This window comes from Corythoichthys intestinalis, chromosome 5 (assembly GCF_030265065.1).
Source record: "Corythoichthys intestinalis isolate RoL2023-P3 chromosome 5, ASM3026506v1, whole genome shotgun sequence".
Classification (NCBI taxonomy): domain Eukaryota; kingdom Metazoa; phylum Chordata; class Actinopteri; order Syngnathiformes; family Syngnathidae; genus Corythoichthys; species Corythoichthys intestinalis.
The window spans coordinates 49,708,301-49,727,138 of record NC_080399.1 but is presented as its reverse complement, the minus strand read 5'-3'; the positions used below and the strand labels follow the sequence as shown (position 1 = coordinate 49,727,138).

Below are 18,838 nucleotides of genomic sequence, written 5' to 3'. Positions count from 1 at the left end.
TCTCTTGGTACACAGTTGCATTTACTCTGGACTTGATGAAACACAGTGGACCAACACCAGCAGCTGACATGGCTCCCCAAACCATTGCTGACTGTGGGAACTTCACACTGGATTTCAAGCAACTTGGATTTTGCTCCTCTCCAGCCTTTCTCCAGACTCTGGCGCCTTGACTTCCAAATGAAATGCAAAACTTGCTTTCGTCTGAAAAGAGGACTTTGGACCACTCTGCAACTGTCCAGTGCTTCTTCTCCATAGCCCAAGTCAGACGCTTCTTCCGTTGTCTTGAGTTCAGAAGTGGCTTGACCATGGGAATATGGCTATTGTAGCCCATTTCCCGGACACGTCTGTGAACTGTGGCTTTTGATACCTGGACTCCAGCTTCAGCCCACTGTCTTTGAAGCTCCCCCAAATTCTGGAAGGGGCTCTTCTTCACAATTTTGTTAAGGCTGCGGTCATCTCTCTTGGTTGTGCAGCGTTTCCGGCCACATTTTTCCCTTCCAACAGACTTTTTGTGGATATGCTTTGAAACTGCACTCTGTGAACAGCCTGCTCTTTGAGAAATTTCTTTTTGTGTCTTACCCTCCTGATGGAGGGTATCAATGATGGTCCTCTGGACAGCAGTCAGATCAGCAGTCTTCCCCATACTTGTGATTTAGTTTACTGAACCAAGCTGAGTGTTTTTAAGGCTCAGGAAACCCTCGCAGGTGTTCCGAGTTAATTAGATGATTCAGGTGATTAGTTGAATAGCCTACTTGTATACTTTTTCATGATATTCTAATATTTTGAGATAGGATTTTTGAGTTTTCTTAAGCTGTAAGCCAAATTCAGCAATATTAAAATAATAAAAGGCTTGAAATAGTTCAGTTGATGTGTAATGAATCCAGAATGTATGACATTTTTGTTTTTTTAATTGCATTACAGAAAGTAAAGAACTTTATCACAATATTCTAATTATCTGAGACAGTCCTGTATATCAGGAGGATATAAGAAAATTCCATGCATTATTTTTCTTCAAATGCCAGTGAAATAGCATTGGTAATGTGCAGCAAATTGGCCATTTACAACACATGTGGAATACAAACCATGAAGCAGAATGGTATTTTTCTGGCCTTTGGTTGCAGACTTCACCCAATATGTCCTTTTGGTCTCTCTACACAGCTACTCTAGTTACTAAGGCACGTCAATGGCTGGGAGTAAAAAGAAAAAACAAAAACAAGTGTGCCATTTTGCCTCTGGCAAAACTCATGCAACTACTGTTCAAGTGTTCCAATGCATGGGAATTTGTCTTTTGCTGTGATTAGGTTGGAGTAAAAAACGAGCATATCATAACAACTGTCATTCTGTCATGTTATGGAGTTAGTATGCGCCATTTCACACATACTGTAAACCCAGTTTTTGAGCTGAAGAACAGGTTAGTTCAGCACTCACTAAACATTTCTACAGAGGATGTATTTTTTTGCTAGCTTCCATTTGAAAATGGTGTTTGGGTAGCTAGATGCTATTGTGAGAACTGCCACTACACAATGATCTAAGCAGTCTTACAGTGAACCAGTGACCCTTGACAGCACTTTGCAGTTTCACTTCCTCGCACTGACAAATGTTTCAACTGATAAAAGCAGATATTGTATCTAGTCATGTAAACAACCTTACTAAAGCAACACGCACTCTTACATTAATGAAGTACAACCCATATCAAATCCATTCGTCTTAGTGTTCAGTCGAACAATAAACACAACGAGAAGTACAAAAAGAGGAACGACAGTAAACCCCTGGTTAGTATCGGCCCATATCGTCATGCAAATCAGTAGTGGGCATTTTTTTCTTCCTCTTAGGACATGCGAAGCTCTGAGGTTACATTTCTGCAGTTGAACCAGCTCGGTTGTCAAGCAAGCACAAATGCCTGCAGGCTGGAATCGGTGCACTCAGATAAGTTAGTGGCATTCACTCTTGTTGAACTGTGACATTGCAAACTGATCCTTGCAGGTAAAATAATACTGAGTCAACGTTAAACGAGATAACAGTGAGTGGGCAGCGGCACCTGAAGAGGACACAGGGCTAATGAGATTGGAACAGGGGCACAAACACTGCCGGCAAAGCAGGTCAGAGCGTGTGCTTCATTCTGAAACGTCCTCACAATGACATGCTATTGCTTTGTGGCCACTCAGAAAGCCTCCTCTGTGCTCAATGAAGGCGCGTGTAAAAAGGGGTGCTTTGTTCACCGCGCAACAAGAGAAATAATGATGCACGAAAACAAAACTAGCTCCGCCAAAGCATTTGCAGGGCCTGGCCGCTGTAAGAGGCTCAGTGCCAAAGTGAAATTAAAGAGACAATAGCAGCCTAATTATCCAGCCGGGGAACAGCCCTGCCACCCTTTAGGAGGGGTGTGGGTGGCGGTAAGCGAAAACAGCATTAATGAGGGTTTGTCTAGTCCACACATAACCATGGGACTCTCAAAACTTAACTGTGCTCCACTAACAAAGACATGTGTGACAAAGAATGCTCAATGGGGCTCCTTAAACCAGTAGTCCCATCATCCTTGTTCACGGATGCCCGCTGACATAAGGCAAGGCCCCCAAAGTGTTGGAACAAGATGGGGCCGATTATGTTTTTTGTACCCGAGTCCAGTCATAACAGAGCAAGCTGATCGTGACAATTAAGACTGTTCAAAAGGAAGGTGGAAGGGTATGTTCACACAGTCCTGATAGTCAAACAAGTTTCTCTCAAAGCGTGTATGTAGATGATGCCGACTCAGCATGCAAAACACTCACCTATTAGTGCAATGCTCCTTCTCCTGCAAAAAGAGAACAACGCAGTCAGTCCGTGACAATTTCAAAATCAAATTTGAAATGGGAAATAAATGTTCCCTCTATAGCACATGTCAAACTGAGATTTGCAGGCTTGATCACAGTACACTGTAGTGAAACACACTGCTCATCCCTGAAAGCATTGCTTGCGCCTTCCCGTGTCCGTCAAGATCAGCAACGCCCCTTTTTCATTAGCAACCATACTACTGCTCTCCTTGGCCAGGTTTACACATTTCTTTCAAAAGTTGGCCAAACAAAAGATGGGAGAACAGGACCTGGCATTTACCATTGTGCATGAAAAGGTTCTCTTAAACACTGCCATCTTTTTTCAAGTTCATAGCATCAAGGAATTACTATTTAAAAAAACCTAAGTTGAAAGGCTACAGATGGACAAAAATGTTTTTGTGTATGTTAAAAAACACAATGATATATTTCTATTCAGACCATTTGTTTTTATATTGAAAGGTTTACCATTAAATATTGCATGGACAGAGAATACAAAACATGCACAATAGCGTACAGCACGAATGCTATTTTTAGACTGTGACGTGGCATCGTAAAGCGTAAGTGGGACATTATAGACACGCCCTCGCATACAAACCAATATATATATCTTAATTTTCTCTGGTAATCTTTCAAAAACGAACATGCCGATCAAACATTGCTGCTATGGAACCTGTAGAAACGATTTTAGATATTACGAGCATCCACATATGAACGATGTTTTCTTTATATGTTTACCGAAACTAAAGACTCAAAGGAAAAAATGTGAACAATGGATTAGCTTGTGCAGACGTCCGAAAGACCAGTTTAACGCCAGCAAGGTGTAGTCATTCACCTCCATTTGCAGTTAACATTTTGTTTGGGGTCATGGTCCTACAAATGAAAATCCCAACCCATTGCCTGCCACAGCGTCCCCTGAAGAGGTAAGCCATTTATATATCTATATATACATTTTTATAACTTATAAATTTAAGATGTTGAAAAAATTAAAAGTGTTCGTTGGCTTCACTGAGTAGTATTTGCGATGCTACAAAAAATAGCAATGTAAATTGCCCCCAAGAACAGTCAGAAACCAAAGGCAACCAGAGGATATAATATATAAGAAAGACGGGGCATATGGTCATAAAGGATAGATTGTCGGAACAGGAGGATGTCATTGTCAGTGGCCTAAGGCAATATACACAAGAAAAAGGTATCGATTAAAAAAAAGTTACCTCTGGCTGAGCTCGGCTCTATTTCCCTTTTTTCGCTCTCGACACTCAAGCCATATCTTTAACTGAACATTTGTATGTTCTTCTACATCACTTAATTTGGCACCAGGGACATCATTTTCGAACAGAATTGGTAGGTTTAGCTCTGTAAACAACGCATTTGTACACCATTTCCATTCATTTACTATTGGGGACAAATGGGAGCTTGCCCCCCCCCTTAGCAGCAGTAGCTAACGTCATGAATATTAATGAGCGGAAGTGACGTGTTGCGTGCGGTACGCCATTACAGTAAATCCTACCCACCCCCCAATATTGAGTTTTGGCTTGTGAGGTCAATTTTTTATTTTGGTCAATTGTTAATTTATGTTTAATAATCCTAATTCATAGTGTTGCCATTAAACAATTCACCATTCAACTGGTGATTAAAAAAAAAAAAAAAAAGCCTTATTGGAGGGGAAAAGGTCTGACGATTGATCTGGACAGCTACCAATGCTTTTTCTTGGCCCATGTGCCAGTACACATGGTTTAGTGGAAATTAGTCAAGATTTCCTAATCCCGCTAACAAAGGGTGATGAAAACATAAGCTTGGAAGAAGTAAAACAAAACAAAAACAAGAAAGATGCCTTGTTTTACAGTACACTTGGCATTCCATGGCCGATTGCAGAGTGCTCTTCTTGCAAACGCCACCATTATATCACTTTCAAAGACATTCAAATTTGAAACAGTGTTTTAAGTGGTCGCTCAGATTCAAAAGCCTCACGTTATCTGAGGATAATGCCAGTACTCTATTGAGAATGTGCTCTCCTGAATAGCAGGAGCTGATGAAAAGATCTCCTATTATCTTCTTCCATCGCTCACTGACCCCACCATTATTGGGTGACTGCTGACTGCCGTGAATGGGGGCCCAGGGAGAACACTTCCCAGGCCTCGCCGGGCAGTGGGCTCGGTCTGAGCTGTCAGTGCATGTAACTGCTGATTCATTGGTTGTCAAAAGCTTGCATTGTGGATGACCACCACAGGGGGCAAGGAAGAATGAGCATGATAGGACATCCACAAGGAAGGAATGTCTAACCATTTTAATTTACAGGCTGTGGATTAAAATCCACACCAGAATACACAGAACAGTGTAATGTGGCCCAAGACCTAAGGTCCCCGGGTTCAATTACCCCAAGATAAGGGTAGATTTCTTAACTCATTGGCTGCCATTGAAAGACATAAATGTCCAAAGCATTACGACTGGAAGGGTTTGCAGAGATCAATTAATAATTTCACAATTTGCCCAAAGTATCCCAAAAACCCAGGGTTACAGCACTCATTTTAGGGAGGAAATGCAATCAGCATGTTTTGAATAGGCAGTCCTACTTCTCAGGGTTGAAAAGATGCACACTTATCCACTGTGTCCCTGTATTGTACAGTCTGTGCACATAAGTCTCTTTAAAATGACAGGTAAAATTTGTAGCCAAAATTTGTGCAATTCATACGTTAGTTTTCTAGTGATAGTAGAAAGAGAAAAACAAGATCATTTCTCCAATTCAAATGATTTAAAATAAATAAATAAAAAAAGATTTGTGGCTTTCGTTGTAGTGGAAGCAGAGCTCCACCAGAACCAACAATTATTAATTAATTTTGAATTAAAAATAATAATAATAATTGGAATGGTAATTATATATCTATCCAACTTTCTGGTAGTGGCAGCATCACAAGACAGTCTGTTGCCAAAATTCATAACTAGGGGTGTTACATAATATTGAAATGATGATATATCGTGATACTTTGTATCCCAAAAGGTTATCGATATGCTCCTGCCAAGAATCCATATATGGTTCAAAAATATTTCAATGTTTAAAATAATAATAATAATGATAATAAATGTTGATTTGAGCGATTTACAGGTCACATCCTGTTGAGTTTGAGTCACTGCCTATTCATTTGGGATGATTCCCAGGACACTTCCTGTTCTTTAACCCAAAAAAGAGGAATTGACACAGAAATACCCCAAAATCAACAGGAAGTGACTTAAAATCAACAGCAAATGACCTGAAGTGCACCAAAATTAAACTCATGGGTTGCCTTTGACAGCCATCATTGTTTTGTAGAATGATTTCCTGACTCATGTATCGATAATCGTTGTATCGACATATCGTGAGATCATCTTTATGCTGAGCCTTGTATTGCAAATCTTATCTTATCGTGAGGAACCAAGAGGTTCCTACCCCTATTCACAACTGTGACTCAGCAAGGTGTGCCATAAAACCTCATTAATTTTGTCTCACGTGCAAATTTCCCATTTTCATGTACTGTTCTTGATAGTTATTTTTTATCTACTAGAATAATATAGAAGAAAACGAAATCACTGGTATGGGAATACTTCGGCTACAGTAAGGTTATAGACGGCCGTGGCTTAGAGGAAGGAGGAGGGCCAACCGACATGTAAAACATGTTTGCTGAGGGTAGCTGCGGAGGAGGAAATACCTCCAATTTGAGTTCACATTTAGAAAAAAATTAAAGGTTAGTAATCACTGTCATGAAAGTTTTCCACCAGCTACGAGAGTTAAGTCCAGCGTGTTTAGTGTGTCTAAAGGAGGTAAAACATGTTTTTTTCTCTCTGGCAATTATCTGTGTTGAGAAAGAGAGTGTGTATAATATAAACATGATTCGAGTCTAACGTGCTTTTCATGGAAAATAATTCAATTATTTTTGTTCTGATGGTAATAATGTTGAACTGTAGCTGTGGGTTTAGGCTTACCTAAAAGACCATTTATTTTAATTCTGATTAGAATATATATTTTTTCAATGTTAACATGATATTTATGTTCTAATTTGCTAATATGTTTTGAAAAATAAAAATCCTGTACAATTGAAATGTTTTATATATATATACACACACACATATATATATAAATACACACATATATATATTATATATATTAGGGCTGTCAAAATTATCGCGTTAACGGGCGGTAATTAATTTTTTAAATTAATCACGTTAAAATATTTGACGCAATGGCGTACCGCACGCAGGCTATTTTTAGACCGTGACGTTGCATCGTTAAGCGGAAGTAAAGCCGAAGTGGGACATTATAGACCCGCCCTTGCATAGACACAACGTAATTTGTGCTACTATTCTCCAGTAATCTTTCAAAAACGAACATGCCGATCACGCATTCCTTTTTTGGAACTTGTAGAAACGACGCTAGACATTACAACACATGAAGGATGTTTTCTTCATACGTTTCCGGAAACCAAAAACTCGGGAGGAAAAAATGTGAAGACCGAATTAACTTGCGCGGACTTTAACACCAGCTCGGTGAATCCATTTCATATGCAGTAAACATTATGTTGGGTTGGCATGGTCTTTCAGAGGACAAAGAGATAAGCCATTTTTATATTTTTAACTTATTTTTTTTGCGTAACGTTGTGCCGTACTGCTTCTGTCTGACAATGAATGACCTGAAAAGAATTACAATGGTATCTGACTGCCACTGTTACCGTTTATGTTTTTATATATATATATATATATATATATATATATACTGTATATATACACTGGGGGCATTTTCCGAAATTTCCGATTCTTAGATTATTCACGATTCGGCCGTGGAAGATTCGAGAACGATTCACAAACATTCAAATTCCGATTATTGAAATATGTCACGTAAAGCGGAGCTAAAACACAGTCAGTGTGGTCTTCGGAACGCAATGAGGAATGGACCGCATTGTGTCCCGAGAGTAAACATCATGCTTGTCATTACTAGGGTAATGACAATGCTAAACTCATGGCTCCGACCCAACTCATGCCGCTAGATAAAAAAAACAATAATACCTGACTGCTGCCGAACGCCGCTACAAACTACGCCCACATAATGCTACTGTAGATAATAGATATAGGGCTGCAGCTATCGATTATTTTAGTAGTCAATAATCGATAAACCATTAGTTCAAATAATCGAGTAATTGGATAAGAAATATGAAAAATTAAATTACCTGAGCTGAGCCTCAAACTATATAAAAAAAATAAATGAGGAACTATGTACAACAAAAGAACAATTGGCTAACTTACATCGCAATAGTCCGCTAGTTTAAATGCTATAAAATGCTAACTTTCTTACTATGCTCTTAACAAATGTTTCGGACACATATTCCCACAAAAATAGGCTAAATATATCTATAAACTAAATTACGAATGCACAAAAAAAAAAACATTAGCTCAAACAAAATTTAGCTTATGTTGGTCTTAACAGGGAGCACATGGATTCAGCTATGTGAATTTAGGCAGACTAGAAGGCAGTGTATCCACCCAAATCAATACAACTAAATGCAGACACTTTCAAAATAAACCATTACAACGTCTTTAATCAAACAAATACTCAAAGCAGCAAAATTTAATTCGAATATTTTCGATTAATCGTTGCAGCACTAAATAGATATCATATGTATATAGAACCAGATGTGAAATGACAGACTCAACTGCGTTAGCAGCACATGTATAGAAAAATAGATGCGAAATGACAGACTTGCCTGCGTTATTGAACAGCTGCCACCTTACAGCAGGAGACTTCCCTAGAAGGCTGTTGTAGCAAACCTAGTTAACTTTTTATCTAAAATACTCCTACAGCGGCAAAATCTTGACTTGAATCCATCTTTAAAACAGTTTTAAAACTTTCACGTCGAAAGTAGACAGAAGGGAAATTATGGAATAACGGGAGCAATTTTAACAACTTTAACATTAAATTAATTGAATAATTTAAAGCTGCTTATACAGAATGGGGACTTGAGTATTTTATTTACTGTTTTGAACTGTTAACTTGATACTTAAATAAAATAGTTGTTTATTTCAGCCTAAGAGGCTTTTTGTACAATTTTTGTAACTCATGTATGAAACATTAAAAGCAGCTAATAGCTTGGGGGGTTGGTGGGTGTCATCAATAATCGATTTATAATCGAATCGTAGCCTCTGAATTGCAATCAAATTGTTAGGTGCCCGAAGAGTCCCACCGCTAATATATACCTAAAAGTAACACATTTTAGAGCTGTAATTGCAATACCGTGATGCCGTGAAATTGATATTTTTGTCTTAAGGTTATCATAACGTCAGAATATCATACCGGCACATGCCTAGCTCCATGTTTGTTTTTTTTTCTTCAAAAACACCACTGCTCACCTGTAATTCACTATCAGGGAATCCAAAATCTTTCATAATAGTAGGATGCGCACTGTGACATTCTGGCTTCATGGAAGCCATACCATTCTCCAACGTCTTTGATCTATGTGATCTGGTTCTCTGTCTGCCACAGGATGAAATTGGCGGATGCTCGTGACAGATGTCGCCCCCAGACAGGAGGGGGCTTGTGGCGAGCGGAGACTTTACTCTGTGTAAAGGTGATGACAAGCATGTGGGGGAACCCTCCTCTTGGGTGCTACCCATTCTTGCAGGATTCTGGGAGTCCAACACTGGACGCCTGGTGCTCCTCATCCTCCTCAAGGTCGGAGAGGTGGAGATGCGGCCGGGAGCCTGCCGGTCGAACTGGAAGAAAGGTGCCACCGAGCCATCGTGATCTAGTAAGGCTGAATGCCTCAGTTTAGAGTGTGTCCGCGTTAAATCGATATGCATTATCACCGGGTTGCTGGTTTGACACTCCTTGTGCTCAAAAGGCCCCTGATCAGTTTGCGTCTCTGCGTCAACCACACCTGAAGTGACTTCATTTTCCAACCATTCAATATAACTCCAATCCAACTTCTTCTCATCATTCTGGTCTTTATCCCTCATGACAACATGCTTCACCGTAGACATTTTAGTCTCAAAGGCATCGTAGTGCAGCAGGCTTTCAAAAAGTAGACGGTTTAGGGGTCTGGCTGCTTTGCCTTTTCTGATTAAAGGCTGGCATTCCAATACAATTCACACCAACAACCTCTCAAGGTTCTAGGGGAGGAAAGTTAAAAAAAAAAAAAAAGTCAATTATATTCAGTCATTGCAAACATCTCTGCTATAAGCTACTTCTACATGTAACAGAACATAAAATTGAGAATTCAACCATGAGACTTAGCTGAAGGCAAAGTGGATTACAAGGTTTATTCCATGTGACAATAGTGTCGACACAAAGAGTCACAGACAGGGCGCTCGCGTTTAGTTCACAGATGTAATTTGAAAGGACAACAACGGATTCTACGCCAATGTTAAAGTTGAGTCATTTTCACGGGTATTTCCACATGATTATTATTTTATTGCGAATTAAATAGCGAGCCACCTGTTTAGCGCTGCTCCACGAGGCAACAAAGGAATTATAAACGACGTCCTCTCGCAATCTGCGCGAACCGAGACACACGCGTTGGGCACGCAAGCTTGTTAAAGTGGAATAAAGTCAGGTGTACTTACATGGAACGTGACCGTTGTGACCAACTGGACTGACGGGGTTGACGGCCGACCGGCACACAGACGTGACCGGGGAGGGTGCGTTCTGGTCGGCTGGAGTTGCGGGGGAAACCCAAAGTGGCTCAAATAAAATACTGCTTCCGAAGATGTATTCGTAAGCGTTTCTCTGTGTGTGGTTGTCTGCCAAAGGACTATGTGAAAGAATTAGAAGCAGGTGCCAGTGACGACATGAGGGCGTGGAGACTGGCGAGCCAAGCTTGAGTAAAGGTGCGACCGTGCAACTCCGCCTGTATGAAACTACAAGCCTACAAGCTGACTTGATCATTTGCTTGTGCAAACATTTCACTTTTAAATGTTTTAGAAAATATTTTACTGGCGCGACAATCCTGATTAAATGAAAAGATATTTTAAGGGCAAGTGACCTTTTTTTTATTTTTATTTTTATTTTTATTTTTTTGATTAATTCAAGGACATCGGTCACGACAGTGCACATCCATTCATATCAACTGGGAGGTGGCTGGAGTCGACGTCTATTGCCTTCGATGGGAGCCGAAGAGTTAAGACATTTGAGGTCACAATAGAATGAAGAGATTTAATAAATAAATGAATAAATAAAATTCCAAGATCAAAATACACACAAGCTACACTTATTTGAATGTCTTTATTCTTTTTCCCCCTCCCCAAATTTCTTAATTAAAAAAAATTACATATATATGATCTATAATAGAGATTTTTCATTTTTATATATTAAAAGTAATATTATTATTATTGGGGTTTTTCTTTCCCCGTTTGTTTTATTTATTTATTTATTTATTTTTGCGCTTTTTTCCCCCCTCCATTTTTACCTATTACTATTTAAATTTAAATTTTATTGGGAAAGTGCATCCTTCAAATCTTTCATTTAATTTAAAATTATTTCTACAGTTGATTTTTTCTATTTAAAATCACTTTCCATACAAAAATTGGTGTGAGCAACACTAATGCCACAATTGGATGTCAAATGGGGGCAGCAATATATTGTCCCGTGGGCCGCAATTGGTCCTTGGGCCACAAGTTTGAGACTCCTGTTGTACATGAATGTAATAAAAAAATAGGGGTGGGGGGGGGGGGGGGGAAGCATAATTCATGCATGAAAGGTTAGTATAAAAAATCGTCGTCTCGCCTATAAATATACCCATTGGCAGTGTATCAAATACTTGTTCTCCCCACTGTGTATATATACACACACACACACACACACACACACACACACACACACACACACACACACACACACACACACACACACACACACACACACACACACACACACACACACAGAAAAGACAAACAAGGCTGAAAAAGCAGTTTCTGCTCTTGCACCCAGCTTTAAAATAAACTGCTGTATTTTAAGCCAGAAGAACTGCTGTGTTTGATAGAACAATATGTCTATATGCTGCCATAGCAGATTCATGGTGCATTGAGTCCCCGAACTATTTTTAATTTGTCGGTTTTACACTCGAAACACCCGTTTACAGATATCGCGCAACCACTTTTGTTTCAACCTAGCCATAAAAATAAGGTAAGTAATCGTATTTATTTTTCAAAATGTCTGTCATTTTTAGCTTAGAATCATTGATTGATATTTAGTTTTAAAAAAAGACAAAAAAAAATTTCACTCGCATATTTTAAACTTTTAAATTACGTCACAATGAAAAAATTAGCGTCTGTAATAAAGTCACGGATATCTACTTCATAACTATCGCTTAGTTGTATTTTTCATTTTTTTTTCCCGTTACTTTTGCATTTTTGAAAAATTGAAAGAAAAAAAAAACGTTTAAAGGGTAAATATATGAAAATGAAAATCTCAACCACTCCTTGATGTCTGTGATTTCTGCATCGTGACCCTTGTTATATTACCATGTTTCACCTATAAAATCCCCCCAAAACCCGGCTGTGGCCATTAACAGCTTTGTCTTGACACTCAGTGATACATGCTACATGGAGTTTTTGGATCGAAAAGAGGTAAGTACGCAATAATATCCGTTAAAATCATGGCATCTTTAATTATGCTCTCGCATGCTCTTTTTTAAAATTTGGCCAGTCATGTGAAAAAATTAGGACACCTCATTAAATATTCAGTTATTTATTAAGAAATGTTCACTTATCAATGTCTGATCTTGTTTTTCTTTATCTCTGGAAAAGTGATTTAATTGCAGGTAAACAACAAAAATTAACATTGTTTTACTCATTAAACCAAATATATCAACGAAAAATGCATATTCTAACTGAGGAAAAAGTTAGGACACCCTACCACCTACAGTACATGGACATCACATTTCAGGTCATGCAGGCCACAATATTAACATCTGGTGTTCAAGTGTGGCCTGCATGACCCAAAATGTGACGTCCACAGTGGACTCATGCTTTCAAATATATAGATAATTGTATAATTTGAATCCTTATTTATTTAAAATAATTTTACGATTGAATACAAGTATAAATTAAGAAAATATCAATAAATGCAAAATGAACAAGCTTAAATTTAATGATCGAAATACACTCTTGTTGTGGCCCCAATAACATTGTAAAGGTTTTGTTTAACCCACTGTCTGCCTCATCCAATTCATTTAAAGTGGGAGGCTGGCTGTGAATGCTCATCTTTCAGTGCCATTGACGGCGCTAAACGTCCAATCAATTTTGACCGGGAGGCTGGAGTGAGCCAGAGTGAGCAGCAAATAAGTGTACTACAAAAGGTTACGTGACGCCTGTTACCCAATGAAGTGAAAAACCAAGATTTACAAATAAAGAAAAACTAAAAAAAAAAAAAAAAAAAAAAACTACAAACATACAAAATAAAAAAATTATTAATGATAAACAAAACTGTATGAAACCCGCAGATGTTTTCCTTTATTGGAAAAAAAATATATATAAGTGTATGTATGTATGTATATAAGTGTATGTGTATGTATATACCGTATACACTATATGTACAGGTATATACTCCATTAGAAAAGCAGGTAGCCCACCCCTGTTTTGCCACAATATGAACACCAGAGGGCAAAATAGACCAAAATGTATGACATACAACAAAGCTCTAAGGAAGCTTGATATCTAGCGCCACCTAAAGTGTCAGTAGTGATATAACCTAATGGGAACCCCTCACCTTACAAATGCTCAGCTAAACTACTAGTATAAAGGAATTTATTGAAACCTACACCCATTTTCTCTAAACATATACCTGCGTCCACAAAATGTTGTTGTTTAAAATTGTTTAGTGTTTGGGGGGAGGGGAAGTGCTATGAAAAATGTGGTTTGGCAGTAAAGAATTTGTCTCAGAGGATACATTATAGTGTTTTGACTAAGTATTAGCAAACCTCTCATTTGTTTTACTGTATTCCCTTTTATTCTAATTCTATAAATGTCTTTTTTCTGAGTTCTACAACAAACATTTACTTTCTTATTCAAAAAGAAAAACTATAATTGTAGTGCAGAAGCTTTTGATCACTGCAGTGTTTCCTAACCTTATAACATCAAATGTATCAACGTGAGGATGTTGACAACTTAGTTTCCCAACATTTTAGCATACCCCCCCCCCCCCAAATACAAACATAATATGTTGCATGTTAAAATAAATGAAGAAATTGAAATTTGTGCCTCAAGGAATTTACTAATGTACTGACCTTGTGTGAAACCTGGGCTTTTTTATAGTTGAACCCTTAGTTTATAGGGCACTCATTTAACTCTTGGGTGCCATTGACGGCGCTAGACGCCCAATCTTTTTGATTGGGAGGGGCTGGCAGGGTTTGATCCCTGACAGCACTCTAAGTTTAAATAAATTGGACGTATATCGTTATCAATGGTAGGCAATAAGAAAGGGCGTAGGTTTGGTCTCAACATTGGTAGGGATGATCTAACGGCATAACCTCCATGTACACTTTTTGCTGGGGATGGGACATTAATTAGACCATAAAGATTGGGTGAACTGGGTTCAGGGCTACATTTCTCACAAGTATGAATCTAATTAATTTGATAGGCTAAATAATCAATGCAAAAGAAATTTGTAGTGACTTGTACTGACTTTCCTGTGTATTGGTTCAGGCGATAACGCCGTTTGATTCAAACTTTTGTTTTCAAAAACTACTAAAGATACATTTTGAAAACTTCCAGAATAAATGTCTGGATTTTATTAGCAAATTGAAATTGCAATATCTGAACATAACTTAAATTATATTAACATACAAAATAAGTACAAACTTGTTAATAATCTTTTAACTGTCCAGGAATGCTAAAAATGAACATTTGTCTTAAGAACACTCAACATTGTCTGTCTAAATCGGGGGTCAGCAACCCGTGGCTCTAGAGCAGCATGCGTCTCTCTCTCTCTCGCTCTCTCTATATATATATATTAATATGGTTACTGTAGGAGGACAAACATGACACAAATTCATTCATTCATTTTCCATGCCGCTTCTTCCTCACGAGGGTCGCGGAGGTGCTGGAGCCTATCCCAGCTAACTATGGGCAGGGGCAGGGGACACCCTGAACTGGTTGCCAGCCAATCACAGGGCACAAGGAGACATACAACCATTCACGCACACACTCATACCTATGGACAATTTAGAGTGTTCAATCAGCCTACCATGCATGTTTTTGGGATGTGGGAGGAAACCGGAGTCCCCGGAGGAAACCCACGCAGGCACGGGGAAAACATGCAAACTCCACACAGGAAGGCCGAAGCTTGGGATTGAACCCTTGATCTCAGAACTGTGAGGCAGACGTGCTAACCACTCAGCCACCGTGCCGCCCATGACACAAATATTCTTCCAATTCATTAATATTGGAAGGAAGTTAAACTTGAGGTGGCATTATACAACAGAGTTGACATGTGGTGAGTCATTCTCTATAGGATGCATTGCAGAAAAAATAAACATTTAATCATGAAGGTTCATTATGTATTTGTAGCCAACTTAGTCATTTTGATAGTAGGCTAATATATGTGTTGCCTTCATTATGAAGCTTATATACGGTTTTTAATTTTTTGTTTTTTGGTGCTCCAGATATACAGTATAGACATATACTGTATATATATTTTTTGTCTACTGTGGTTTTTTCAACATTATGGGTTGCCGACCCCTGGTCTAAATAAATAAGTCAAATATAACTGCAAAACACTTCTTAGTCAGAGTATAACAGAAATAAATAAAAATGGAGCCTTCCTTCAGGTAAAACACTACTGCTTTTGTCCACAAGCACAGCCAAACTCAAAAAATGAAAACTTTTTACTTTGATTATGATTAATGTATGATTACCTGAGAAAATTGTCTGCATAAGCTGCAAATAACATTTTTTAAATAAATAATGTAGAAAATTAATTAATGCGTTTTAAATAACAGCAAGTCATCAGCCAATCAAACGTGCGTTTGAGGGGGAAAAAATGGACCGGCACATTCGGGAAGTTAAAAGGGGTAAATGTAAGTCTGAACTTAATGAAAATAATTCACTTAATTATGCTAGGGTCAATTATATCCTTACAACGTATGGGAAGACAATCTAAATGACCTATATAACTGAACTCATTTTATAATACAAATAAGGTTGCTTAAAAGTTGGTGGGGACAATTTGAGCATCCTGAAAAGTTGGTAGTGTTATGTCCTTACCGTCCGTATGCAAACCTACACCCTTGGCAATGAGTTAAATACATACGCAGAGTTTAAGGGGGGGCTGGGGTGGCCAGGCCCCCCTGGTGGCCGAAAAGTGTCAATGCATGTAATTAGCGCTTCTACAAATGATTTTAAAACTAAGAGTTTTTTTGGTAAAATATTATCTATAAAAGTTGTAAAACAAACAACAAAAATGAATGAAATACACAAAAAAGAAATGTTTTTAATGGGTCAAAATTATATTTCGAACAGATCATGTGACTAGCACCTTAGACGGTCATTTGCTTTGCTTAGCCAAAACCACCCGAGGACTGAAGAGTCAAGACTGATATACGTAAGTTTTTCCAACCTAAGCTTTCAAAAGCTACAACTACTGAGTAAGAACCAAGGATTGAAAATGTGGAACATTGAAACGCCAGAGAGCACCATCAAAATGGTGAGCGGGTTTCCATTTGCCCCACTAAAGACGCTAATTGCACAACAGAACCACCACTGGTGTCTTGCCAATGTAGTTACTACTGTCAGAAATTGTATCCCCTGGCCGCAGGAGCGCACACACACACACACACACACACACACACACACGCACGCACGCACACACACACACACACACACACACACACATTAATTATGAGTTCTGTCGACTTAAACAATTAAATAAAGCCAAAAAAGAACCACAGTTATATATTTTGGACATTGAAGTTTATTAAGCTGGAGAAACTCCATACAGAACTTCACTTACAGTAACAGTTATAGGTGCAGCGCAGTGGGTCCACCGAGGGGATACACAATTTTTGACGGGGGTAACAACACTGGCACGACACCGGCGGATGTACCATATTCAATGGATTATGATCTTGGCAAAATGGTATAGCTGTCCTTATCAGCCTGATTTAAAATTCCCTTAAAAAATGATGGGAAACAAAAAAATGCTCATTTTCAACTTATTATTAATAATACTCTCGTAAGTTAATTTTATTGCTGACACTGCGTTTTGGGGTCATCAACATGTTGTGCCCCCCTCCCCCAAAAGTCAAACTCTGCCTATGTTTAAATACTTGTCAGGCTGTGGTGACGAGGTGGACTCAGCTGCGGAGGTTCAGGCAAAAACTTTATTTTGAAAAAATAGAAAGTTCTTCCGCTGACATGCGGGGATGAGAAAAAGTACAAACAAAAAGCGCTCCAACGGAGAAATGAGTCAGGACTACTATCAAAATTTCCATCCATCCATCCATCCATCCATCCATCCATCCATCCATCCATCCATCCATCCATCCATCCATCCATCATCTTCCGCTTATTCCGGGGTCGGGTTGCGGGGGCAGCAGCTTTAGCAGGGAAGCCCAAACTTCCCTCTCCCCAGCCACTTCAGCCAGCTCCTCCGGCGGGATTCCAAGGCGTTCCCAGGCCAGCCGAGCGACATAGTCTCTCCAGCGTGTCCTGGGTTGACCCCGGGGCCTCCCGCCGGTGGGACATGCCCGGAACACCTCTCCAGGGAGGTGTCCAGGAGGCATCCGAACCAGATGCCCGAGCCACCTCAACTGGCTCCTCTCAACGCGGAGGAGTAGCGGCTCGACACCAAGCCCCTCCCGGATGACTGAGCTTCTTACCCGATCTCTAAGGGAGAGCCCGGACACCCTGCGGAGGAAACTCATTTCGGCCGCTTGTATCCAGGATCTTGTTCTTTCGGTCAAAACCCACAGCTCGTGACAATAGGTGAGGGTAGGAACGTAGATCGACCGGTAAATCGAGAGCTTCGCCTTTTGGCTCAGCTCCTTCTTCACCACAACGGACCGGTGCAGAGTCCGCATCACTGCAGACGCTGCACCGATCCGCCTATCAATCTCCCGCTCCCTCCTACCCTCACTCGTGAACAAGACCCCAAGATACTTGAACTTCTCCACTTGGGGCAGGATCTCATCCCCGACCCGGAGAGGGCATGCCACCCTTTTCCGACTGAGGACCATGGTCTCAGATTTGGAAGTGCTGATCTTCATCCCAACCGCTTCACACTCGGCTGCAAACCGCCCCAGTGAGAGTTGGAGGTCACGGCTTGATGAAGTCAACAGCACCACATCATCTGCAAAAAGCAGAGAGGCAATGCTGAGGCCACCAAACCGGACACCCTCGACGCTTCGGCTGCGCCTAGAAATTCTGTCCATAAAAATTATGAACAGAATTGGTGACAAAGGGCAGCCTTGGCGGAGTCCAATCCTCACTGGGAACGAATTCGACTTACTGCCGGCAATGCGGACCAGACTCTGACACCGGTCGTACAGGGACCGAACAGCCCTTACCAAGGGGCTCGGTACCCCGTACTCCCGGAGCACCCTCCACAGGACTCCCCTCGGCACACGGTCGAACGCCTTCTCCAAATCCACAAAACACATGTAGACTTGTTGGGCGAACTCCCATGCACCCTCGAGGACCCTGCTGAGGGTGTAGAGCTGGTCCACTGTTCCACGGCCGGGACGAAAGCCACACTGCTCCTCCTGAATCCGAGATTCGACTTCCCGACGGACCCTCCTATCCAGAACCCCTGAATAGACTTTACCGGGGAGGCTGAGGAGTGTGATCCCTCTATAATTGGAACACACCCTCCGGTCCCCCTTTTTAAAAAGGGGGACCAAAATCAAACCAAAATTTGATCAAAATTTACAAACACAAAGCGCTCCAAATGGAGGAATATATTACAGGATTACTATGAAAGCTTTGACAAAATGCTGACATGACTAACCAGAATAGAAAGACACTTCTGAACAAGACGGGAAAACGAGGGCATTATATACACACAAGGTAATGGGGAA

General features: G+C 40.0%; 1 protein-coding gene across 1 annotated transcript in view; it reads right to left on the bottom strand.

The window, feature by feature from the left end:
- The window catches only part of plekhg7 (pleckstrin homology domain containing, family G (with RhoGef domain) member 7), a 42,050-nt gene extending 31,373 nt beyond the window's left edge, over positions 1 to 10,677 (bottom strand). The window contains exons 1-3 of the mRNA XM_057835880.1: positions 10,392 to 10,677; positions 9,180 to 9,938; positions 2,769 to 2,791 (exon numbers count right to left, since the gene is read on the bottom strand). Of these exons, the coding sequence (XP_057691863.1) occupies positions 2,769 to 2,791; positions 9,180 to 9,809 (653 nt within the window). The 5' untranslated portion in view covers positions 9,810 to 9,938; positions 10,392 to 10,677. The remainder of the gene's footprint in view (positions 1 to 2,768; positions 2,792 to 9,179; positions 9,939 to 10,391) is intronic.
- Between the last annotated feature and the right edge of the window lie 8,161 nt (positions 10,678 to 18,838).